Here is a 21,849-nt window from a genome sequence, read left to right on the forward strand (position 1 = left end):
TAACTGATTACTTTCGCACGAATAATAATACATAGGCCTTATCATCCATGGACAGTCTACTTACAGCATAGTGATACATCATATGGAAATTCAAAATTGTTCACACATTATATGTCATATGAATGATAAATATCCATCTAAAACTTCAAAGAGAAGTTTTACCTATCACCATGCATATGTGTCATATATTTACCGTAACAGAAAGCAGCTGCCTAAGTATAATCATTTACCTGTTGGCCCATATTGTAAAACTGTTAACTTGATGTATGTGACATTTGAAGTCTGCTTTGTGAATATGAGTGAACAGACATGATAAAACATGCTGAACCAATGAAAGTTCACTGATAGTGATAAGAACTACTACTGTACATATACTCACTTATAAGTCGAGGCAAACTGCAGCAAACAACAAAGATCCTGATCTGCTGTAGCATAATGCACCTGCAGATCTGGGTATATGCTGTTTGTTTGACTGGTTACTTGCAATGACCCAGATCTGCTGGTGCATTATGTATTGGATCTGTGCAGTTTGCAGTTGGACTTGTCTTATAACCATGTATATATGTTATTGCAATTTTTTTGTGGTAAAAGCCCACCCTAACAACCCCCAAAAGGTAAGAAGTTTACAATCAAGAACTAATTATAATGAAAAATTATTATAAATAAAATTATTATTGATCCAATTATTTCAATTCTGCATGACTAACTTGTATTTTGCTTATTAGGACACATCAAAACTTTAACTCCAGTGTAAAAATGAGTCAATCCTTTCATCAATGTAAGGAAGATATTTTTGCAATAAATATCAATAAGAAAAAAAAGACAAAAAAATACTTTATAGGCATGGTATCTCAGTTAGTAGAGCACTGGACTTGTAATCAAAATATCTCAGGTTCAATACCCATCCTTGCCAGCCCAGATCAACAGCCTTGATGTGTTGTTTGGAAAAGCATTTAGAACAGCATAATAAAGTTAATATGTTTAAACAGTGCAGTTCAAACCAACCTTTTAAAGGCATATTTAAGTGAAAAATTGATTACCCACCTAAAAAAAAGACCTGTCATGCATTATGAACATAGGTCATTATTATTAACAAATTCCTATTGGTTTTCAGAAATACACATGAGTCTGTGTCGATACTTAACTATCACTTTTACATCATAACCAACTAAAGCTAATCAACCAGTCTATAAACTTGTTCATTCTCAGTACCATGTTGAACATTTTCTAATTACATGATCTACCACTGTATTGTTGATTGACTAAATGATTGGTATTTACTGGCATATCAACACATGTAAGGTTATATAGTGCAGAGGTAATGGGAGGAAAGTGTCTTGTCCAGTGACACAACAGTGGCTGACTTGGCTTGGTCTGGGCAGGACTTTGATCCTCATCCTTCTGGTCATGAATATGGCATAATTATTCAACCATGAATCCTTCCGTTTGACATTTGTCTCTATGACTACTAATAGTAACCTTCAAACATGATCAAAGTCAAATACAAAACTGCTATTCAATCTGGTATCCACTGTCCATGGTTGGATCTGTGTACTAAAAAGGTTTGGATGAATGGAACAACGAACTTGTTTACAAAGGACAACTCCCAGTTATATCAAGACTTGGGTCTGACCTTGTGCAAACAGAGGGATAGGCATACTTTAAATCAAAGAAATGTGTGAACACTGAAGTTTATTCATACTCTACATTGCAAAACAAAATCTTAAAACCGACAATATCAAATACAGACCATGCCCAAAGGCAAACTGTATCACTGTTAGATCTGACCAGCTTGTGATAAACTGCTCATTCACCAACTACCATTAATAAAGGGTACATTCATGAATATTCAAAGGCCTATTTTTTATATATATAAAAAAGCTCTCATGTTTGTGCCAGGAGTAGGTAGGTACGTATTGTTGACAGAATCACAGAATAACATATGAACATATGTTGCCACAACATATACTACCAAAAAATGAGAAAGTTCATGATGAAGCACAATATGGAGGCTGATCTACACAAGAATTTTTAAAATAAAATAGGACGGCTATAAGTGACAGAACAACAATTTTTTTCTGTCAGGCATCTTAGGATATTTGTGATGATCTAAATAATTGTACCCAAGAAGAACAAATGTTATATTAGTAAGCAAACATTTTTTTTAAAAACATTTGTTGGTTAGGCATGCAGGAGCATCATCTGGATTATTTTTTATTTTTATCCTATAATGTTGGTTACACAGCAGGAGGACAATTGTACTGAATATATAGTATTTCTCAACATAACAATACAAAATTTGGGGACATTTGCATACTGTATGTACTCAATTATAAGTTGAGTCCTAGTGCAAACTCCACAGGCCAAGTTCTGCCACTGCATCATGTACCAGATAACCTGGGTCTAAGCAGTTTGTTTGGAGTAATCAATAGGTCAAACAACACAGACTGCTGGCACATCAGGATATATGTTGTTTGCAGCTGGACTCAAACTATATGCAGGTATATATGGTAAATTAATTAAAAACAGGTACTGAGCTTATCATGACATTGCTGTTTATATAAAAATATTAAAAAACATATTAAATGTTGCTAAAATCGCATCTGGACTTATCACTGAAGACATACAGTATGTACACTGTCCAATTAATACCAAAATAAAACCAGCAAGATCAACAAACTCTTTCTTGGAATCATGTCAGGAAATATATTCCCTATAATCATCATCAAGATTAACTTGTTTAGATTAATGGAGTCCACATTAACAAGGTAAACCATCTGAATAAAAGGTTTATCTTCAGTAAACAATTTTAATGAATGAAGTGTTAGAAATGTTTCAGTTCCAGTTAACAAGAACAGATTTGTTTATATTAGGTTGCCTTACATTCTTCATCTGTTTATATAAACAGATTTCATTCACAACCACAGAACCTACAAGAAAATCAATAAGCTCTGCCAAGAATGATTTTTTTCACCACCCACTGTATACTGTTGGGGATTATTTATGTATGTGACTGTTCATAAGAAAACAGATCTCTAAAAAAATACAATACTGTTAAACATGATCAAAATTTCAATGAGTCAGCCTATACAGTAGCATGGTGCGTTACATTTATACTACATTTCATTTGATCTCAAAAATGTTATCTACTTTCCATGACAACTGATCTTGAATATTTACCTACCTCAGTGTCTGGTAGTAGTGTAATCCAAATAGAAGAAGTACTCTGGTGATCAATTAATGTGTAAAGTGATAAGTAGTGGCCTCAAGTCACACAGAAAGCCGGTATGACTACTACTAACAGTTTAGTCATGAAGTGTGATGACATTCATTGACAGTCCAATAAATATTTAGGTCACATGACAAAACACATGGGAGACAACTCTCATGGTCATATTTGTAATAAATCAGGCCCACTCTTATTATTAGCTGTCATATTTACAAGATTGAATTAATTATTGGGCAACAGAAATTATGTCAAATAAAAGTAAATTGTTTATAATATAAACAAATATCACACAGAATATTAAAAAATGACCTTTTTCCTTGTATATTCATTATAAATTGACCAGTATTATTGTAGACACATAGCACATAGAACTTATGATTAGAGTACAACTTAATATGTCCATTATAAAAATGTCAGTCTTACAACATTTCTATATTACTTAAAATATTCACGTGTATAACAATTTGTACTTTTTATTTCTAAAAATCACACAGGCTAAAAATGTCTTAGAACTCAAAAAGGATGGAAGAATTTTCTATGATAAAACAGTAACCTACAGTACTTACACTTTTTCACCCCACCCCAGCCAACCAAATTCAATGTCGGTTCTTGCTCAAAACTTGCATTGACTGAATTATCAGTTCTTATTATCATTTACAGAAAAGCAATTATCTCCATGCATTGACTTCATTAATTTTGTGATTGCTGTCATAACCTAATAATAATGACGCTTTTTGTTCTACATACCTCTTAAAGTTTTTTAAAATCCTTATTTTTTTATCTTTGAGGACTACATGTTTATGTTTCTTTGGAAGGGTTTATTTTCTTAATGTTTCTTTCCTTCCTTAAATTGATGTTGACATTTTAAAAACTTAACTCTGAATTGGCTCTTTACAGCTAGGATTGAGCTGTGTCACAAAACCATAAACATACACCTTTTACCTTTTCTACTAATGTTTGATTTTATACCATTCCTTTCTTTTGTTTAATCTCAAGTACTATTTTATTTTATTTTCTCTTGTAACATTTTTCCTTTTTTTATTTGTTCTCTTTTCTCTTCTTCTATTATCAGTCTTTCCTTTTGCTATTTTGTTTGTCTCATATCTCTCAATGTACAGTTATTGTTGATTTGGTTTGGTCTGGTGTTTTACGGGACAGCAACACGAGTAGGTTATTTAGTATTGAGGCAATTGGAGTAAAGTGTCTTGCCCAAGGACACACCATGGTAGCTGACACTGGTTGGTTCAGTGGTAGGATTGAATCCACTCTCTTTTGATTATGAGTCTGGCAAGCAAACCACAGAACACCACAGCTCCCAAGATAATGTTGAAACTAGTATCATGAAATTTGCATTTCACCTATCAGTGGGGAATGGTATTATCTTATCAAACTGCTGAGATCAGCAACCTGAGACCTCTCACTTTCATTTCCCACCAGTGTGTGAGTAAACCACAAACTACAAACCTGTTTGAAGAGTAAACTGTTTGAATAATTATCTTTTTATTCTAATTTCTGCTAAAGATTTGTTATTTTTATCCATAAAGTATAAGTAGTGATCAGACAGCTGTAAAAAAAATGTTACAAGAATGGAACTTTTCAACTACAACCTGAACTGGAGATCAAGGAAACTAATATACATTACTGGTCAAATAAAGTCTGACATTTTTCATCAGTCAGTCCCATTTATCCCACATTTTTCAAGGGTATGGTTTGTGTTAAATTAATGAAACCTGACCCAAGTTTACATTCTCCAGTTTTCATTTGAAAAGGTGTATATTCTCCTGCTACCAAAGCATGCTTCTTACTCAGGCACCAAGTCACCTATCTGTACCTAATTTCTGATTCTGCAAACACAGCTCCTAAATTGTATAAACGATATTACAAAATTAAAAATATGGAGATTAATTCATGCTTAAGTATGATGAATTGCAATCATAAGGATGAGTGTGTGATTTGGATTTTTAACATTGCTTTAACAATTTTTCAGTCATATCGCTATGATGTCTGCAGTGTGGCAGTTTATAGTGATGTCCAGCACTGGGGCATCATGTCGCAAACATGTAGTATCATGTCCCAACCAATTGCATTATCCTGACACCAGGCCGACCAGTCCTAATGTTAACCTCTTAATGCTGAGTGCCTAGTGAGGCAGTTGTTAGTACCATTATTTTTAAAAGTCTCTGGGGCCTGGGTTTGAACCCTCAACCTCCCGCATCCAAGGTGGATGCTCTTACCACTAGGCCACTGGAGCAGTTCTATCATAAGGAACTACAGTAGTTTTTTTTTGCATGAACCATCATAAGACCATCGTATGTCTGACAAGCCAATGCTATGCCAATAAAAGGACCCTAACCAATGTAACAAAAAAAAGCAGGAGAAAATTTAATCAGGTACATTTGATCATTGTGCATGTAAAGTATCTTTTTTCTAAATGTAACAGCGTATTTAAATAATAGTGCAAAACTGATAATATCTGAATTCTATATAAAATGTCAAATCTACATATTTGTAAAAACATGACACCTAATATCTGGAATCCTTGGAACAAATGAAATCTGAAAAATTAATGAATTTTTTTTACTTGCCAGTCAGTCTTCTCCTATGATTATAGAAATATAAATTCTAATTGCTTTCAGCAGGTAATATTCAAAGTCAATTTGAAGGTTTTTATTTAAACTAAACTTAGTTTTGAACTTTCATATCTCAAAGCCGATATTATTTGTCATGATAAATTGTCATAATAAATTTCTACTACATTATTTAAAAATAATAACATTTTTAAATGAGCTTTACGAACGTCCATACGGATATTACCTGTGCTGATTTGTAGACATGACTTAACACTGGAACAAAGATCTCAACGATTACAGTGTCGGAACTTGCATTGTTTTATGAAATGATAGGTAATCATGTGGAGATAAAAGAAACTTCATCTCCAAACGATATGGTCATAAATAGACTGACAGAAAAAAAGAACACAAACAATTACAATTATTGGAAAAAATTCTAAACATTATGTGCATTAAAACACAGAAGATTGACCTTGATGTTTTATCTTCCTTTAATATGCTATAATATAATCCCACCTTAAGAAAATAAATACATCAGATTACTAATTTAGTCAAAGTTATGTTCATGTCTGATAAGCAAGTACCATCTTCATTTCAGAGCAAGCTGAAATCATAATTTTTTTGTGGACCTCCCTGTGCCCCCGCTTAGATATAAACTTAAATTCAGCAGGATTAAAGATAAGATCATTTTCAAGATGCCCACTGTGGCAGATGCTTTGGATGTGTGAGGGAAACAATTTTCAGTTAGGTCTTTTGGTGAAAATTCCATGCCAATATGAACTTCTGAAGGTGTAGAAGATTTTTTTTTTAAAAATGGCCACCCTGGCTGCCATACTGGCCGATGTCAGATGGGTATTATTTTCATTCAGGAGCAACTAGACATCACATGAAGTCTTTCAGTGAAAACCCATGTTGATATGACTATCCATTTAGGATGAGCAACAAAGGATTGCAAAATGGCTTCCATGATGGCTTCCATGGTGGCCATATTGGATGTATGAGGGCATGACTTTAATTTAGGACCAACTAAACATCATATGAAAGTCTTTTCATGAAAACCGTCTTGTTGAAACAATCATCCATTCAGCATGAGTAGCTGTAACAAAACTTTCAAGAGAACCACTATTAGAGCTGGGAGCCACACAAAATTTGTGTTCAGCCATACAACATGGCATTTCTGAACATACCAAAATAATGACAAAGGTATATCACAATTATATTAGGGACCAGCAATATAATCTTCTGGGGCAGGGCTCTGACACTTTTTAAAAGAAATCTGTCTGTCAATAGCTGGAAAAAATAGCTTGTGCTGACTTGTAGCAAAATAACACCATATTATATCCATTATAAAATCTGACATAAAATCTATTATCTTGAGATAAAAGAAAATAAAATATCTCCACTCGAAAGAAATTGCAGCCTCTGGCCCATCCTCCAATTAATGAATAGTACCTTAGAGTCTATAAATGCACTGTCTATGATATTTGTTGTACAAGTTGCCATCTAAAAACTAACATTAAAATGCAATTATTAAACTTATGCTATAGCTGACACCCATCAAAAGACGTTATTCTGACAATAGACAGTTTGATGATAAAAACAGGAAGTAATAACACTAAAGCTTACAATTTACCAGCTAAATTATTGATATAACTAGCTAATACCCATCCTAGGATGGGAGTGATAAATGAAAGTTTCAAGATAAAAATACAAAAGTTTAAACTAACAAAAATAAAAAAAATTGGGCTGAGCTAGTTTCAAAGAAAGTCTGGACATAAAGATACCAAAAAGTTAAAAAATTGGGTATGCTGCTTAAGTTTTGAACTTGCAACCTCTTGTTTGGCAGCCAAGACGTAGACAAATGTGGGTGTTTATATGCAAGATATACAGGGAAACACTGAATGGGATACCAATGCCCAGGCAAGATCTTTATCACAGAGGGCCAGCAAATACTGACAAATGAGAAAATAATTGAGTGCACTTGAAAAAAAGTGTAACATTCAAACTGATAACCATCTTAGGATGATTGGCAGTCTTACAAGGGAATAGCTGTGTTTAAACATATTAGCAATTATGGTAGTAAATAACTAAAGAAAATTACATTTTTCCAAATATTGGGGTTTGGTTTGAATATCTTTCACAACATCCCATTTGGCCACAATGTTCCCATACATGACACATGCCAAACATGTGATTCAAAGATCATCAATTTAATTATGTTTGTAATATTCAAAATTCATTTGTGCCAAACAGCAGCTGTTCAGTAAAAAAATTACAACAAAGTTTCACATCCTGATATTTCCTATTTTTCTGTAAAAAAAAAATAGAAAATCTTTCAAATCTATTTTGCTTTAAGGAATTTATAAGAATAAGCAGACAGGCAAATATCGTTATTTTCTCCAGTTATCCCTTCATGCACAATAAGCTGCTTACTGGTCATTTACATCATAGTCTGGATGGCACTGTAACACTGACTTAGTGCTGAGCTTGGACATATTTGCTCTTTTTTTTAAACCGCTCTGTTGGCCTTGTGGTTAGAGTGTCTACCTCAGATGTGGAAGGTCTTGGGTTAGCTCCCCCGGTTGAGTCATATCAAAGACTTACAAATATGGTACTAACAGCTGCCTCGTAAGGCACTCAGCATTAAGAGGTTAACATTAGGAATGGTCGGCCTAGTGTCAAGATGATGTGACTGGGTGGGACATCATGCTACATGTCTGCGGCATGATGCCCCAGTGCTAGACATCACTATAAAGTGTCACACTGCAGACACCGTAGTGATATGACTGAAGAATTGTTAAAGCTACATTAAAAATCCAAATCACACACACACTCTCTCCTTATTTCTTCAAAACAAATTAAGTCTGTCAATTATCTATTTATACATGCAAAAGATGTCAACTTTCTAATTTATCACTCATAAATGCAGCAAATGTAAGAAACAAAATGAAGTTGTTGAATTATTTTGAGTATTCTCCACTACCCATCATATCATCCATACACTATAAATCAGTTTTGGTCTCAGGTCATATTAGCTAACTCTTAAAGGACTATTGACAGCAATATGATGATGTTTTCTAAATGCCATATTCATGCTTCATTCAAGTACTGAGATTCACAAAAGAAGGTAAGACCCACATGTCTTACTTAGGTTCTTTCCTCTGCTTTATAATGTAATGTTTATATTATCAAACTTTGAGTCACAGACATTGGTTTTTGAAACTCCTGTGGGGTTTTAGACAAACATTTTAGTAGCTTTGAAATCCTGTCTCACAGAAAAACCAGATGGACCCCTTTCGGATCTGTTGCATTAACAATATCAAAATACATGTACTGTAAAACTGTTAATGTAAGTAGAACCAACAGTTAAAGATCACAACTGAAGAGTGCATTTCACCAGGAATACAGTTTACACATAAACAAATATTAGTGGCATTCATTTTCTACCTACCTGTACCTCTATGTCACAGTCTTCCCGACCCAGGAAGATCATGGTTTTGGGGAGAGTATATCGAGAGCCATGATGATCAACAAGACACCACTCCCCCTCAGTCTCCTCAGAGGAGGGCTCCTGAAATAATTAAAGAACATATTTATTCGACTTATAATCCGGATAAATCTTGGAAATAAATAATATAAGGTGCTATACATCACTTTCCCTAACCCTGTCAGTAAAAGTTTTCATTGTCACCTGTATGAATTTTTTCTATTCATCACAAGTGGTGTTTATGTACTGGAAGCAATTTGTCATGATTTACTTAATCATAATGATAATTAACAATTACCAGTACATACTGAATAATAATGATAATTAACAATTACCAGTACATACTGAATAATAATGATAACTAACAATTACCAGTACATACTGAATAATAATGATAATTAACAATTACAAGTACATATTGAATAACATTATGGTCAACATTGCACTATGATACTCTGTTTTGAATGTTACATATGATTCAATGGGATTTTGCCTTGGACAAAGTGTTTTTACAATGTCTTATCTATTTTGTACACCTTAAGGAATAAATCTATAGGTACATCTACAATGTTTATGAGGATTTTTAAAATAAGCGAGTTTCTATACAGGACTAATGCTCTACTGGGTGAAAAGAATTAACAGGAATTCAAAATACGACCATTTCTTCCTTTTAACTGCTGGGTGATGAAACCATCTCTGATTTTCTTCAGCAGTAACAATATTTTCACATCACCGATTGTGGTGGACATGCTGGATGTTGGATTGGCAACAGTTTCATTTAGGATAAAGTAAACATCATCAGAAGTCTTTTGGTCAAAACCACATGGCATAATGATCATCCATTCAGCTGGGTTAATGACAACAAGATTTTCATAAGGATCTGTCATGACAGCCATATTGGATATATGACTAGCATTTAGAACCAACTAGGTATCACAAGAAGTCTATTAGTGAAAACCCCATGTTGATATAGTCTTCAATCTGGGAGCTGAGATAACAACATTTTCAAGATTGCCATCATTGGTGGCCATATTGAGGGTTAATCATTTTCATTGAGGAAAAAGGAGACACCATAAGAACTCTTCTGATGAAAACGCCCATATGACTTTCCCTTTCAGAGGTGTAGCTGAAACATTTTCAAGAAGACCACATACTGGATGTAAGATCAGCACCATTTTAACATAAGATCAACAAAACATTGTAAGAACCCTTTTAGTGACAACCCTATGTTGATAGGACTGTTTATGCAGGTGGAGTAACAATATAAAGATTTTCAAGATGGCTGCTGTGTCAGCCATACTGAACCCAGATGAGTACCATTTTTATTTAGGATTAACTAGATATAAAATGTCTTTTAGTGAAAACTCCATGTTGATATTTCCATCCATTCAGGTGGAAGAGCAAAAACATTTCAAAATGGCTCTGTGGCTGCCATATTGGAAGTCCAGTCAAAACCATTTCATTTAGTACCAATCTGATATAATGAAAAGTATTTTAGTGAACACCCGACCCCATGTTGCAGGAGGAGTAGTGAAAATATTTTCATGAAGGCTGCCATGGTGGCCATATTGGATGTCAGATTCACACCATTTTCATTTTGGATTATCTAGACATCATAAGAAGTCTTTTAGTGCAAACCCCATGCTCATTATGACCATCCATTCAGGAATAGTAGTAATAACAAGAATTTCAAGATGGCTGCTTTGTGGTGGCCATAACTGATGCAGAGGCAGCACAATTTTCATCATGGACACTCTAGACCATGGGATAAATGTGTGTGTGTGTAAAGTTTCATGGCAATCCTGCAGGTGGTTTACGAGCAGTCGTGATAACAAACTTGTACTAATGGTTGGTTGGATGATGGACAGTACACAACAGATCAATCCCGCTCTTCTCTCTATGACTAGTTTGGCTTTGACATTGACCTTATATGATATACCTAAAATTTGACATTTTATAGCCAGGATTGTGCTAATGTGCCAGAAAAATTCTATACATACATACATTATGAAGAATGTGAAGAGAAGTATTCTGAAAGCAAAAAAAATATGCAGGTCCAAAAATGTTCCTAATTTTGCCCTGTACATGTAACCAAAATAGTCATTCTACTTTGAAAATAAGAAGTTTTTTTAACAACGTTGAAACTTGACAGGTTAACTTACAAGAAAAGAACAAGGCACCAGCATTATCCAACATAAGCACACTTGCATTAAACTGGACAATGCATGTGCCTGTTTTCTAAATGGCTTGTATCATGGATTGATGAAATCTTAAGCTGTACTCATCTCCAGTTTTAATAAACAAAGGTCATACTGTGATCCACTTTACTGATCAGCTGACTTTTTGGCACAAATATGGGGTGAATAGTCCTGTCACACTGACCCACTATCACTGCCCCAGTTTCTATGAAGAGTATTCATGACACTGACATTATATATTCATCATAAGGTGTCCAAACTTGACTTGTTCCAGTGAAGTAACTGGCAGCTTTATTTCACCAGGAAATTTTGGGACCTTCTATATTGGTCACTATGGATATAGGTACCATATGACACCGCACACTTATAAGTGGAGTCCAAATGCAAACTGCACAGACCCAGATCTGCAATCACATAATGTGCAAACTGATTTGAGTCTATGCAGTTTGTTAAGAGTAATCAGTCAACAAACAACACTGACCCTGACATGCAGGTACATTATGCTATGGCAGATCAAAATCTTTCTTTGCTGCTTGACTTGACTTAGAAATGAGTACATACAGTACTTACTAAAGCATAGAACAGTGCAACATGATCTCATGACAAAGAATGAGGGAACATGCTGGCAGATGTTGCCTTGAATTTATCATTTTGGATGAAACTTAAAATACTTTGGCTGGTGATAATATTAAACACATTTTGTTGGATATTATTTGTGCATGGATTTTGACATTTTCTTCATGATAGCATACATACATGCAAGAACAGAAGCTTTCTTAATAATGCAACTTTTCATTAGCTGACCATAATATACATTTTTATAAGCAGATAACTAAACTTACAATGTGGTATCGTCTATTCATGCTATACAACTAGAGTGTATATTAGATTTAGATCTATTTTTGACCACTCCAGTGGCCTAGTGGTTAGAGCGTCTGATTCGGAAATGAGAGGTCATTTGTGCGAACCTGGCCGAGTCATACGAAAGACTTACAAAAATGGTACTAAGAGCTGCCTCGCTAGGCACTCAGCATTAAAAGATTAATGATAGGACTCAAGTCGGCCTAGTGTCAGGATAATGTGACTGGGTGGGACATCATGCTACATGTCTGTGGCATGATGCCCCAGTGCTAGACATCACTATAAACTGCCACAATGCAGACATCATAGCGATATGAATGAAAAACTGTCAAAGCTACGTTAAAAATCCTAATCACACACAAACACACAGAGATCTCTTTTTGAAACATTTTTTGAATTTGCAGATTGGGATTATTAAATAGAAGCAAAATGTTTTATAGAAAAAAGTTATTGGATGAAAAGATATCAATGACATTGTATTTGCTTAAATTTGTTGATTATTAGTAACTCATCTCTCTCCCTCTTCTTGCTCTCACACTCAATGTCTAAATGTTTCCATTCTGATCAATCATTAAAAATACGACTAGTACAGTATTGGGGTTATTTATTAATGAAATGCATTATATTTTGGGTGAATAATTGGTTTAGCTTTAGCCTAAAATTTTTAGTCTCCCTCTCATCTATATTTAGTATTGTAGACCTTGCTGAGGTGAAAGTACAATTGTACTGTATTGGGTAACAGTGTATAGATTTGCTTTAACTTCACAATCTGGAACTTATAATATGAATTTAAGTACCCACCACCCACTACTTTCTAAATTGTACAATTTAAAGAGTCTCAACATCAAGGGAATCTTTGTGTAGAGAAAAGCTTTAATCAAAACTAAATGTTAGTCTGAAAGCAACTATTTTACAGCAGGTCAGGGACCCTGGGTGGTCAAGTGGTCTAAAGCGATTTTCTTTACTGGTCAGTGCCATCTCATCTCTGTTTGTGTAGGTTCAGGTCTTAGGACTGCCTAATGTGGGTATGTGAGAAAGCTTGCCAGATACACCTTCCCAATGGTCAGTGGGTTTTCTCTGGATTTTCCTCTACAAGCTATACTGACCACTACGTATAGCCTATCATTGGGATGAAAAATGGCATAAAAATCATAACAACTTGATCAAGTCATAATAAAAAGAAATAATACTCAACATAAATAAATTTGGGTACCCTCTAATGTACACCAAAACTAATTTTTGCACTGAAAACTTTCGTCAATAAAACTTAGCTAACTTTATACTTAGAATGATCTGTAACTTACCAATTAACATATTCACCAATATAAATGTAATTATTTTCAGACCCCAAAATATAATTCTGCTACACAGTGAAGAAAGTGTAAAAAATACAACAAACACTAAGATTGGAAGAAAAATAAATAACTACTGGATATGCTCATTGCTAATTCAATGCGACTTGACTTTGATTTTGGTTTGTTTTTATCAGTACGTTTAACAGATTATGAACTATATCATTCTGAGGAAATAGAACTAAGTATCTTTCTCATGGATACACTAAGGCAACTGTCACCCTACCATAGACCCCTAAATCTATTTTAAATATTGAAGTTAAAGTTGATTCCAAATGAAAGCCCTGGGGTAGAGTAGGAATTCACGGACAAGATCATTGTTAAAGACAAATACTAAATAATCAAAATAACAAACATATCAAATTATTGCGCATAAAAAATAAGGTCATACTATTGAAAATAATACATACACAAAGACAACCTTTGCTAACAATTTAAAAATGAGTTCACTAACATCTTGTAAATTCAATAGACAAAAAGCAACCAAAATTTACAAAAATATATTCAGATTGGAACGATAAATGGACTTGGATTTATCCAAAAGTTTGCATTATGACATCATGTGTATGTTTGGTTCTGTATCTGGAATAGAAATGTTTTAATTACTATGGCTTGTGAATAAAAAGCAAAGTATAATGATTTCGGATTCAGTTTATGAAGCAAATAAAAAGAAATCATATCTGAATCTGAAGTGAATGCAAGATACAAAGTATTCGGACAAAAGACCATGAGACAAAAGTATCATTCAAAACATCAAATTTGAATAAAAACCTGAGAATGTGTCCAGTATTTCCATTTTCTTCCTTGTTTGACCTCAACCCAAGTATTTATCTTTGTTTGAATAAACTGCTGGATTTTAAAAACAATCATCTCTGGTAGTTGGAAAGCCATGATCCCTCTCTCTTAAAAACACTCCTTGACAATATGCTAATAAAATGATGCTGTCTAAGTATTAATACTATACCAGTGATTCAGCCTTATTATTGATATTCCAGATGTCATGAGAAAGGAATTTTCTTCAACAGCTGTCACATTGTTATGTACACATTGAAGCAGCAAAAACATTTCATATGTTCTTCAATATCATTTTCCTGAATTGGATTCAAATGTGGATAAATTAACATGTTATTAACCATATATGCAGTTATCTGGTTCACAAATCTATCACAGTAGACTTTCATCTGAGGACTTGCTTCTAAATTGTAATTCATATATCATGGCTATCATTACTTCTTTTGATATCAGCATAAACTGAAGAGAAACATAGGACTTTTTTTATCACTTGCTGAAGATCTTTACAACTCTGCTGCAACTAGATTTTTCTCTTGCATGTATGTTCCATTATCAGAAAATGATATACTATAGACAGAAAATGTTGCTAGCTCTCATATTTTGTAATCTCTGAATTTTAACATTGCAAGGTTTACAAAAAAAAACCCAGCTTCAAATGAATTACTGTGCATTGCACATCCGTTACCATTGTGGTCATCCCAAGAAAATTCTGACTTGCTCTCCTTTGACTGGCCCATAAAAAATGCTGCATGTAAACTTGTATTTCCTTCCAGTCTTCTACACACTAAACTCTCTATCAAGATTGTTGGAGTTATCTCCCTTCATCCCACAACAACACTAATCAAACTTAAGCTAATAATGACTGTGGGAATAGAATAAAATGCATTAAAGTTTTAATGTTTAAAATTTTTTATCACGTAATACCCTTACATGTACAATTCAAATTACTGGAACAACATAACAATAGCCACTTAAGAAATGCTGACAAGAATATTACATACATACATGCATCTACAGTGTATGTGGATGACCATACAGGGTCCATCAAATTTTAAAAATCAGAAGCTGGGAGAACCTGGTTACCCGACTTAAATGTGGCAACCCAAAAGAAGGCACCTGAATATTAAGCTGTTAGCTTCATAACTATATATGTGTTATCGATGATTGTTATGAACCTTTGAAAAGTATTCTTGTAGAAAAATTGAGAAAATAAAGACAATTTATGACATTATATAGCAGCCCATGAGGCTACCTGACTTTATATACATATATTATCCCAGATACAGCAATCTGGTAGCCCACTTGGCTACCAAATTTCAACATATGGTAGCCCAGATTTGGTATTCTGGAAGCCCACTAGGCAACTAGACTTCAATATATGGTAGTCCACTAGCCTAATGGACTTGAATATATGGTGGCCCACTAGGTTACCTGACTTCATTATACAGTAATCCAGACTCATCATTCTGGTATCTTGTTGTGCTACCTAATTTCAAAATATGGTAACCCTGATCCAGCAATATGATAGCCCACTAGGCTACCAGACTTCAGTATATGTTTTCCCATACCCAGAATTCTGGCAGCCCACTAACCAAATGGTGTGAATATATGGTTACAAGTACATATCCAACATTCATTTAGACCACCAGGCTACACGATTTCAGTATATGGTAGCAAAGACACAGAATTTGGTCAGCCCACTAGGCTACTGGACTTTATTATATGGTAGTCTATACCCATCATTCTGGTAGCTCACTGGCTACCTGACTTCAAAACATGGTAGCCCTGATCCAGCATTATGGTAGTCCACTAGGCTACTGGACTTCAATATGATAGCCCAGACCTAGCACTGCTAAAGTCAGTGGGTTATATAACAAACAAACAAAAATTTAAAAAATAATTTGTCTTCTGGATAAGTACAATTACACGCTTTGATGACAGTTAGTTCACTAGTTGTATTAATACATATCAACTCCCCAAAAAGAATGGCCATGTACCAAGTACATACATCTAGGAGGATCTGACCATTTTTATTGGCGGGAAAGGGCAGGGCTTCAGTTCGAAACAGAGTATTTCTTTTTCTTTTACCACAAGATACCAACATTTTCAAGTAATACAAAGGATATAATGTTGTTTCCAACAAAATGGAGCAAGAATATTTATTTCTAGCTATTTAAAGCCCAGTTTCTTTTCTCTCAAACAATCCCAGGGCCTCACCCAAAAATAAATGGTCAGTCCCTAATTTTATTTCAATATATTCCTGTAAAGTTTTTCACAATATGATGAAATGGTGAATGTAATTATTCATATTTAACACAGAAAACATAAACATAAAGGTCTCCTACTTTTATCTGATCCTGATGAAGAAATGTTGTCATAACAACACTGTGAGTAAAACATTTTTGGACTTGCTTACCACTGACTTTTACCATGAAACAAATAACAAATTAAATAAATTGTCTGTGTGTGAGAGTATATATATATATATATAGATATATATATATATATATATATATATATATATATATATATATATATATGCATAACACAGTAAAGCAATTTCCTTCTCTTTCACTGGTAATTGCAAAAAAAATCTTCATGGGAACATATCTCTCCACAGCATACAATAATGCTGCAGATTAGAACTTGATATTATAATATCTAGAAAACATAAATGATTAAACTGAGGTTCAAGGAAAATTGCAGCAAATCTGGCATTCAATGAGATAAACAGACAGATAATTTGAAACTAATACCAACCTAATCTGACAGAAATACATCACATACATATATCTGAGTAAAGTGGCTGAAATAAATAATTCATTCTTCAAATTTTTGATGATCCAATTATTTGCCAATTACTGCCATCTGAATCACCCAAATTAGCACCTGGGGAGTGCTAATTAAATCTGTATTAAAATAAACTACCAGAGGAGGAGATTTTAGTTACAGTTACCCTTAACCTGAATGCTCAACACCTTTTTATATAGCAGCAGGGAAGTAGGTTTTTTAAGTTTAATGTCTGCACCCATTTATTAGCTTTCAGCAAGTTCCCTCCATCCCTTTCAATTTCCTCAACCCTTGAGCTAGTTTACCAAGAGCAGACAGTAGTACTATTAAACAAATCCCCTGTTGTGCCTACCTGAGAATTGGAGTTAAGAAATTAATAAAACTTTTTTCAGCTTAATGGTTAGATGATAATTACTGGTTATTTTTTTCAACATACAATTAAGCCAAAGCCTAGATTTTTCTAAGGTTCAGTAAGTAATGATAATGGATCCAATTTCGAAAGTTATCTAAAGGACAAATTATAATACAACTTGTATTTTAAAAAAAACAATTTTTTTCCTGGATTTCTTAATACTACCATTTGTACTTGTTTATAAATCAAGTTAAACTGTGATCAATACAGATCCTGATCTTCTAAAGCATAATGAGTCTGCAGATCAGTGTATGTGTTTTTTGTTGTACTGATTACTCCTCACAAACTGTACAGACCCAGATCGACTGGTGCATTATGCAATGGCAGATCTGGGTCTGTGTGGTTTGCAGTTGGACTCAGCTTATATGTGAGCACATACAGTATGTACTTCATTCAAATTTTAAACATTAAAACAAAAAATAACATACCCAATAAAGCCAGAAAGATTCTGTCATGGGAATGAATTCGGACTAAAATTGATCCTTGAATTCTGTACATTATTACACTTAAACTGACCAATAAACTGACCATCAAATTGGTTAAGATGAATCAATACTTAATAAAATTATTGGAATATCAACCTTTCACGTTAAATTTCAAAAATGACCATAGCATAATTAACAGAAAGAAATATTTTGAAATGGCTCTTTTTGGTCAGAATTTCTTACAAATTCTTTCAAGCACATATTCCCTCTTAAAAGTCGAAATACCAGCAAAACTTCAAGGACATAATCATTACAACATCTTTCACACAATTACCAACTACAGTATACACCCCTTAATAATGTAACAATTATTTGATGTCAATTTTTCCAAATTTTGAAAAGTGACAGACATTTGAAGATGCACAAAAATTATATTTCACGAGCCTGGATTGAGACTTTACTCAGCTAAAGCTTTTAAGATGAATGACAAGTTGAAGGCCTCCATAAGTATACAATGATGAACTCTGTGACCCTTGTGACAGAGTTGTATAGTTCTTTGGCAGACATGGACTGTAACCAAGTCTCTGGTCCAAGGGCATTGTAGTTAATGTGCAGAAGAGGGCAAGATATTGATCAGGGCCACTGATCCTGAAGATCAACCATTAATTGTGATCTGAGATACCATCAGACGGAGAAATGCATGTGTACCATAGTTCTCTTAAAGGCTCAAACAATTTTCAAGATAAATTACTGTCCAAACTTGTTTACAAACTGCAAGCAACAGAGATCTTGATGTGCCATTACCTAATGCACCTGCATATCAGGGTCTATGCTGTTTGTTCTACTGATGACTCATAACAAACTGCACAGACCCAGATTTTTGAAATATATACCTATGACTTTGACTTCAAAAACAGAACCTCAAAATACGGAATGCAAAATATCTTTGAATGAAAACAAGTTTATCAAAGTTCATTTATCTCAAAAAGTTCACAATTTATAGAGTGGAAGGGAAAATTAAACTGAAATTAAAAAAAATATTGGCTGGTGAACTTGACAATGAAAATGGGTCCCACAACGTGATACATGAAGAATATAACAAATGTCATCCCCTAATCTCCAATGGCTTTAATGTTACTGAATGGAAAGAACAGTAGAAAGAAAAAAATTACAGTAATAAAACATGACATTGACCCTGAAGATACTGACTGGGGTATGCAACACATCCACTAATGATGATGTATAACTAATACTATCTTTCATCTCTTAATAAAACAAAATTGGGTTTCACATTACAGTGACAAAAACACTTAAAATACTGAACCATAGCCATGTCTCTAAGAGATAGGTCTGGCACTCCCGATCATACAAAAGGCACATTCAAATGATATTATATAAGCATGGGTATATCAAGTTTCATCAATTTTCATATGAAAAAGTGAAAGGACTTTACAGTTACTGAGATTAATTTAAAGTATGATGTAAAATTCAAAATACATGTCCTGATATGTGACCTTGACCTTGATGATGTGATCCCCCATGTTTCATAAATAACATCTATATATGATCCATATAAATATACAAAGTTTCATTCAAACAGTTTTGCAGTTATTGCCTGGAATAGAGTGTGTGTATATGTGATTTGGATTTTTAACATAGCTTTAAAAAAGAATCAGTCATATCGCTACAATGTCTGCAGTGTGACAGTTTATAGTGATGTCTAGCACTGGGGCATCAATTACCGCAGACATGTAGCATGACGTCCCACCCAGTCACATTATCCTGACACCAGGCCGACCAGTCCTAACACTAACCTCTAAATGCTGAGCGCCAAGAGAGGCAGCTGTTAGTACCATTTTTGTAAGTCTTTGGTATGACTCGGCTGGGGATCAAACACATGACCTCCCACATCTGAGGCTGACACTCTAACCACTAGGCCACTAGAGCGGTCAGAATAGAGAGTGTGATGAACACTTGAAATATCAAGTTGCATCTGTGACCTTGAGAATATGATTGCCAATATGGCAGGCAATTCTATATACCAAGTTTCATCCTGAATTCTTCGTTGTTCCAGGTTTAACAGAAGTTTTAAGCACATGGATTCAAGTCTTGGTCTCAGCCAGTGTGGGCATATGAGAAAGCTTGATAGCAGTTTCCCATGAGTCAGTGGTTCCCATGTTCTCCCTTTATCAGTTATACCAGCCCCCATCATGTATTAAAAAATGGCATTAAACCCACACTAACAACAATAATAACAACAACATATTTTAATTATGGATGACTTGCTCCTCTTGAAGTGCATCCACATATCTAACATATATTTTCTCAAGTGCAGGTGAAATTGGGTCCAATAAAATGAAGAAGTAATGAACAGATAGCTGAAAATACACATCAATTATTCATCAATATTAAGTCACCAAGACCTACTTATTTAATTGCAGAGTTACCTTTCTTATAATGAATCAAATGTCAATTTTCATCAGTGCACATACTGTTGAACAAATGTTCAAGATCTTAAGGTGCAACAAATGAACAGTTTAACTACAAACATAACTAAAGCAACAAAATTAGGTCATGGTGACTTATCTTTGATTTGGATGAATTGCTCACTTTGAAATCTATGAGAATATAAATTTTCATAAGTTGTGGTGAAATAGGGTCCAAATTTGTGGGTATAACAAAGAACTAAAATTATAAAAATAAATCCAGCATGAACAGTGGTTCATATTGACCTAGTTTTAGTATGGCTGAGTTACCCTCCCTGATACAGTACAGTACACACATACAGTACCATTTTTTTAATATGTGTTTCATTGGAATATAGTCTAATATATTGAGGGCATAATGACTGGGTATAGTATTTGTGTACACTCATATTTATTTGTACTTCCCCAGCAATTTTAAAAATAAACGGCTTTAAGGAGATAAATAAAATGCATAAAAGGTGGTCATTTTATTCAAAGATTTTAAGTTCTAACCTGACTGCTGCCAGGGGTTTCAAACACATCAACATGCTGGCGTTTTGAACCAAATGGGAGTTTCTTTAGTAACACAATCACCATATCTGCATGGACTAGACTATGTTTTCAAGTACCAGATGTGATGTAGTTTTTATTCTTTAAAAACCTTAGTAATTCCATGCACTCTGGAATTAAAACTCTTTGAACAAATCTATACAAGAGTTTCTCCTTTTCATTTATTCAATTTGTTTTCAAAATATTAAAACTATAAATTGCATATATTTGATAAAAAGGAAGGAGTACACTCAATGAAGGTATAAAAATACAAAATCAAGACTATTGGTTGTTACAGTATCCAACTGTAGTCTCTAAGAAAATCATTCATATTTTTTATCTGAATGATCCAGTAGATTTAGTGACCAGGGAAGTTTGTTGCTGGCAATCAGCAGAAAACAGCATTAAAGTCTAAAAAAATAACATGTTTTTTTAGTTCAGTCTTTTCAGCCACTGACAATAAAGATTGCATTCATTTCGTTGAAAAACAACTACCTCCAGAAAATGCAATATAACCCAAACTGAGTTTTTGATAGGATGTCAAATTAATGTTTAACATGGGTTTCAATAAGAAATAACTTAGTAGCAGAGAAAGCAAGAAAAGTAACAGGATGGGGGTGTAGGGCAAACAAATTCTCTCTGGTTGTCAAGGGGGCAATACTCTTTACAGGCATGGGGCAAAGCTGATGACGAAATGGTTTTGATATATCAACTTTAAT

The 21,849-nt window shown here is 34.0% G+C and overlaps 1 protein-coding gene across 1 annotated transcript in view; it reads right to left on the minus strand.

Moving 5' to 3' along the window:
- LOC149805642 (uncharacterized) overlaps positions 1 to 21,849 on the minus strand; it is a 236,030-nt gene that overhangs the window by 164,403 nt on the left and 49,778 nt on the right. The window contains exon 2 of the mRNA XM_089934527.1: positions 9,251 to 9,370. Within this exon, the coding sequence (XP_089790653.1) occupies positions 9,251 to 9,370 (120 nt within the window). The remainder of the gene's footprint in view (positions 1 to 9,250; positions 9,371 to 21,849) is intronic.

This window comes from Sinohyriopsis cumingii, chromosome 2 (genome assembly GCF_028554795.1).
Source record: "Sinohyriopsis cumingii isolate HCF-2022 chromosome 2, ASM2855479v2, whole genome shotgun sequence".
NCBI classification, from domain to species: domain Eukaryota; kingdom Metazoa; phylum Mollusca; class Bivalvia; order Unionida; family Unionidae; genus Sinohyriopsis; species Sinohyriopsis cumingii.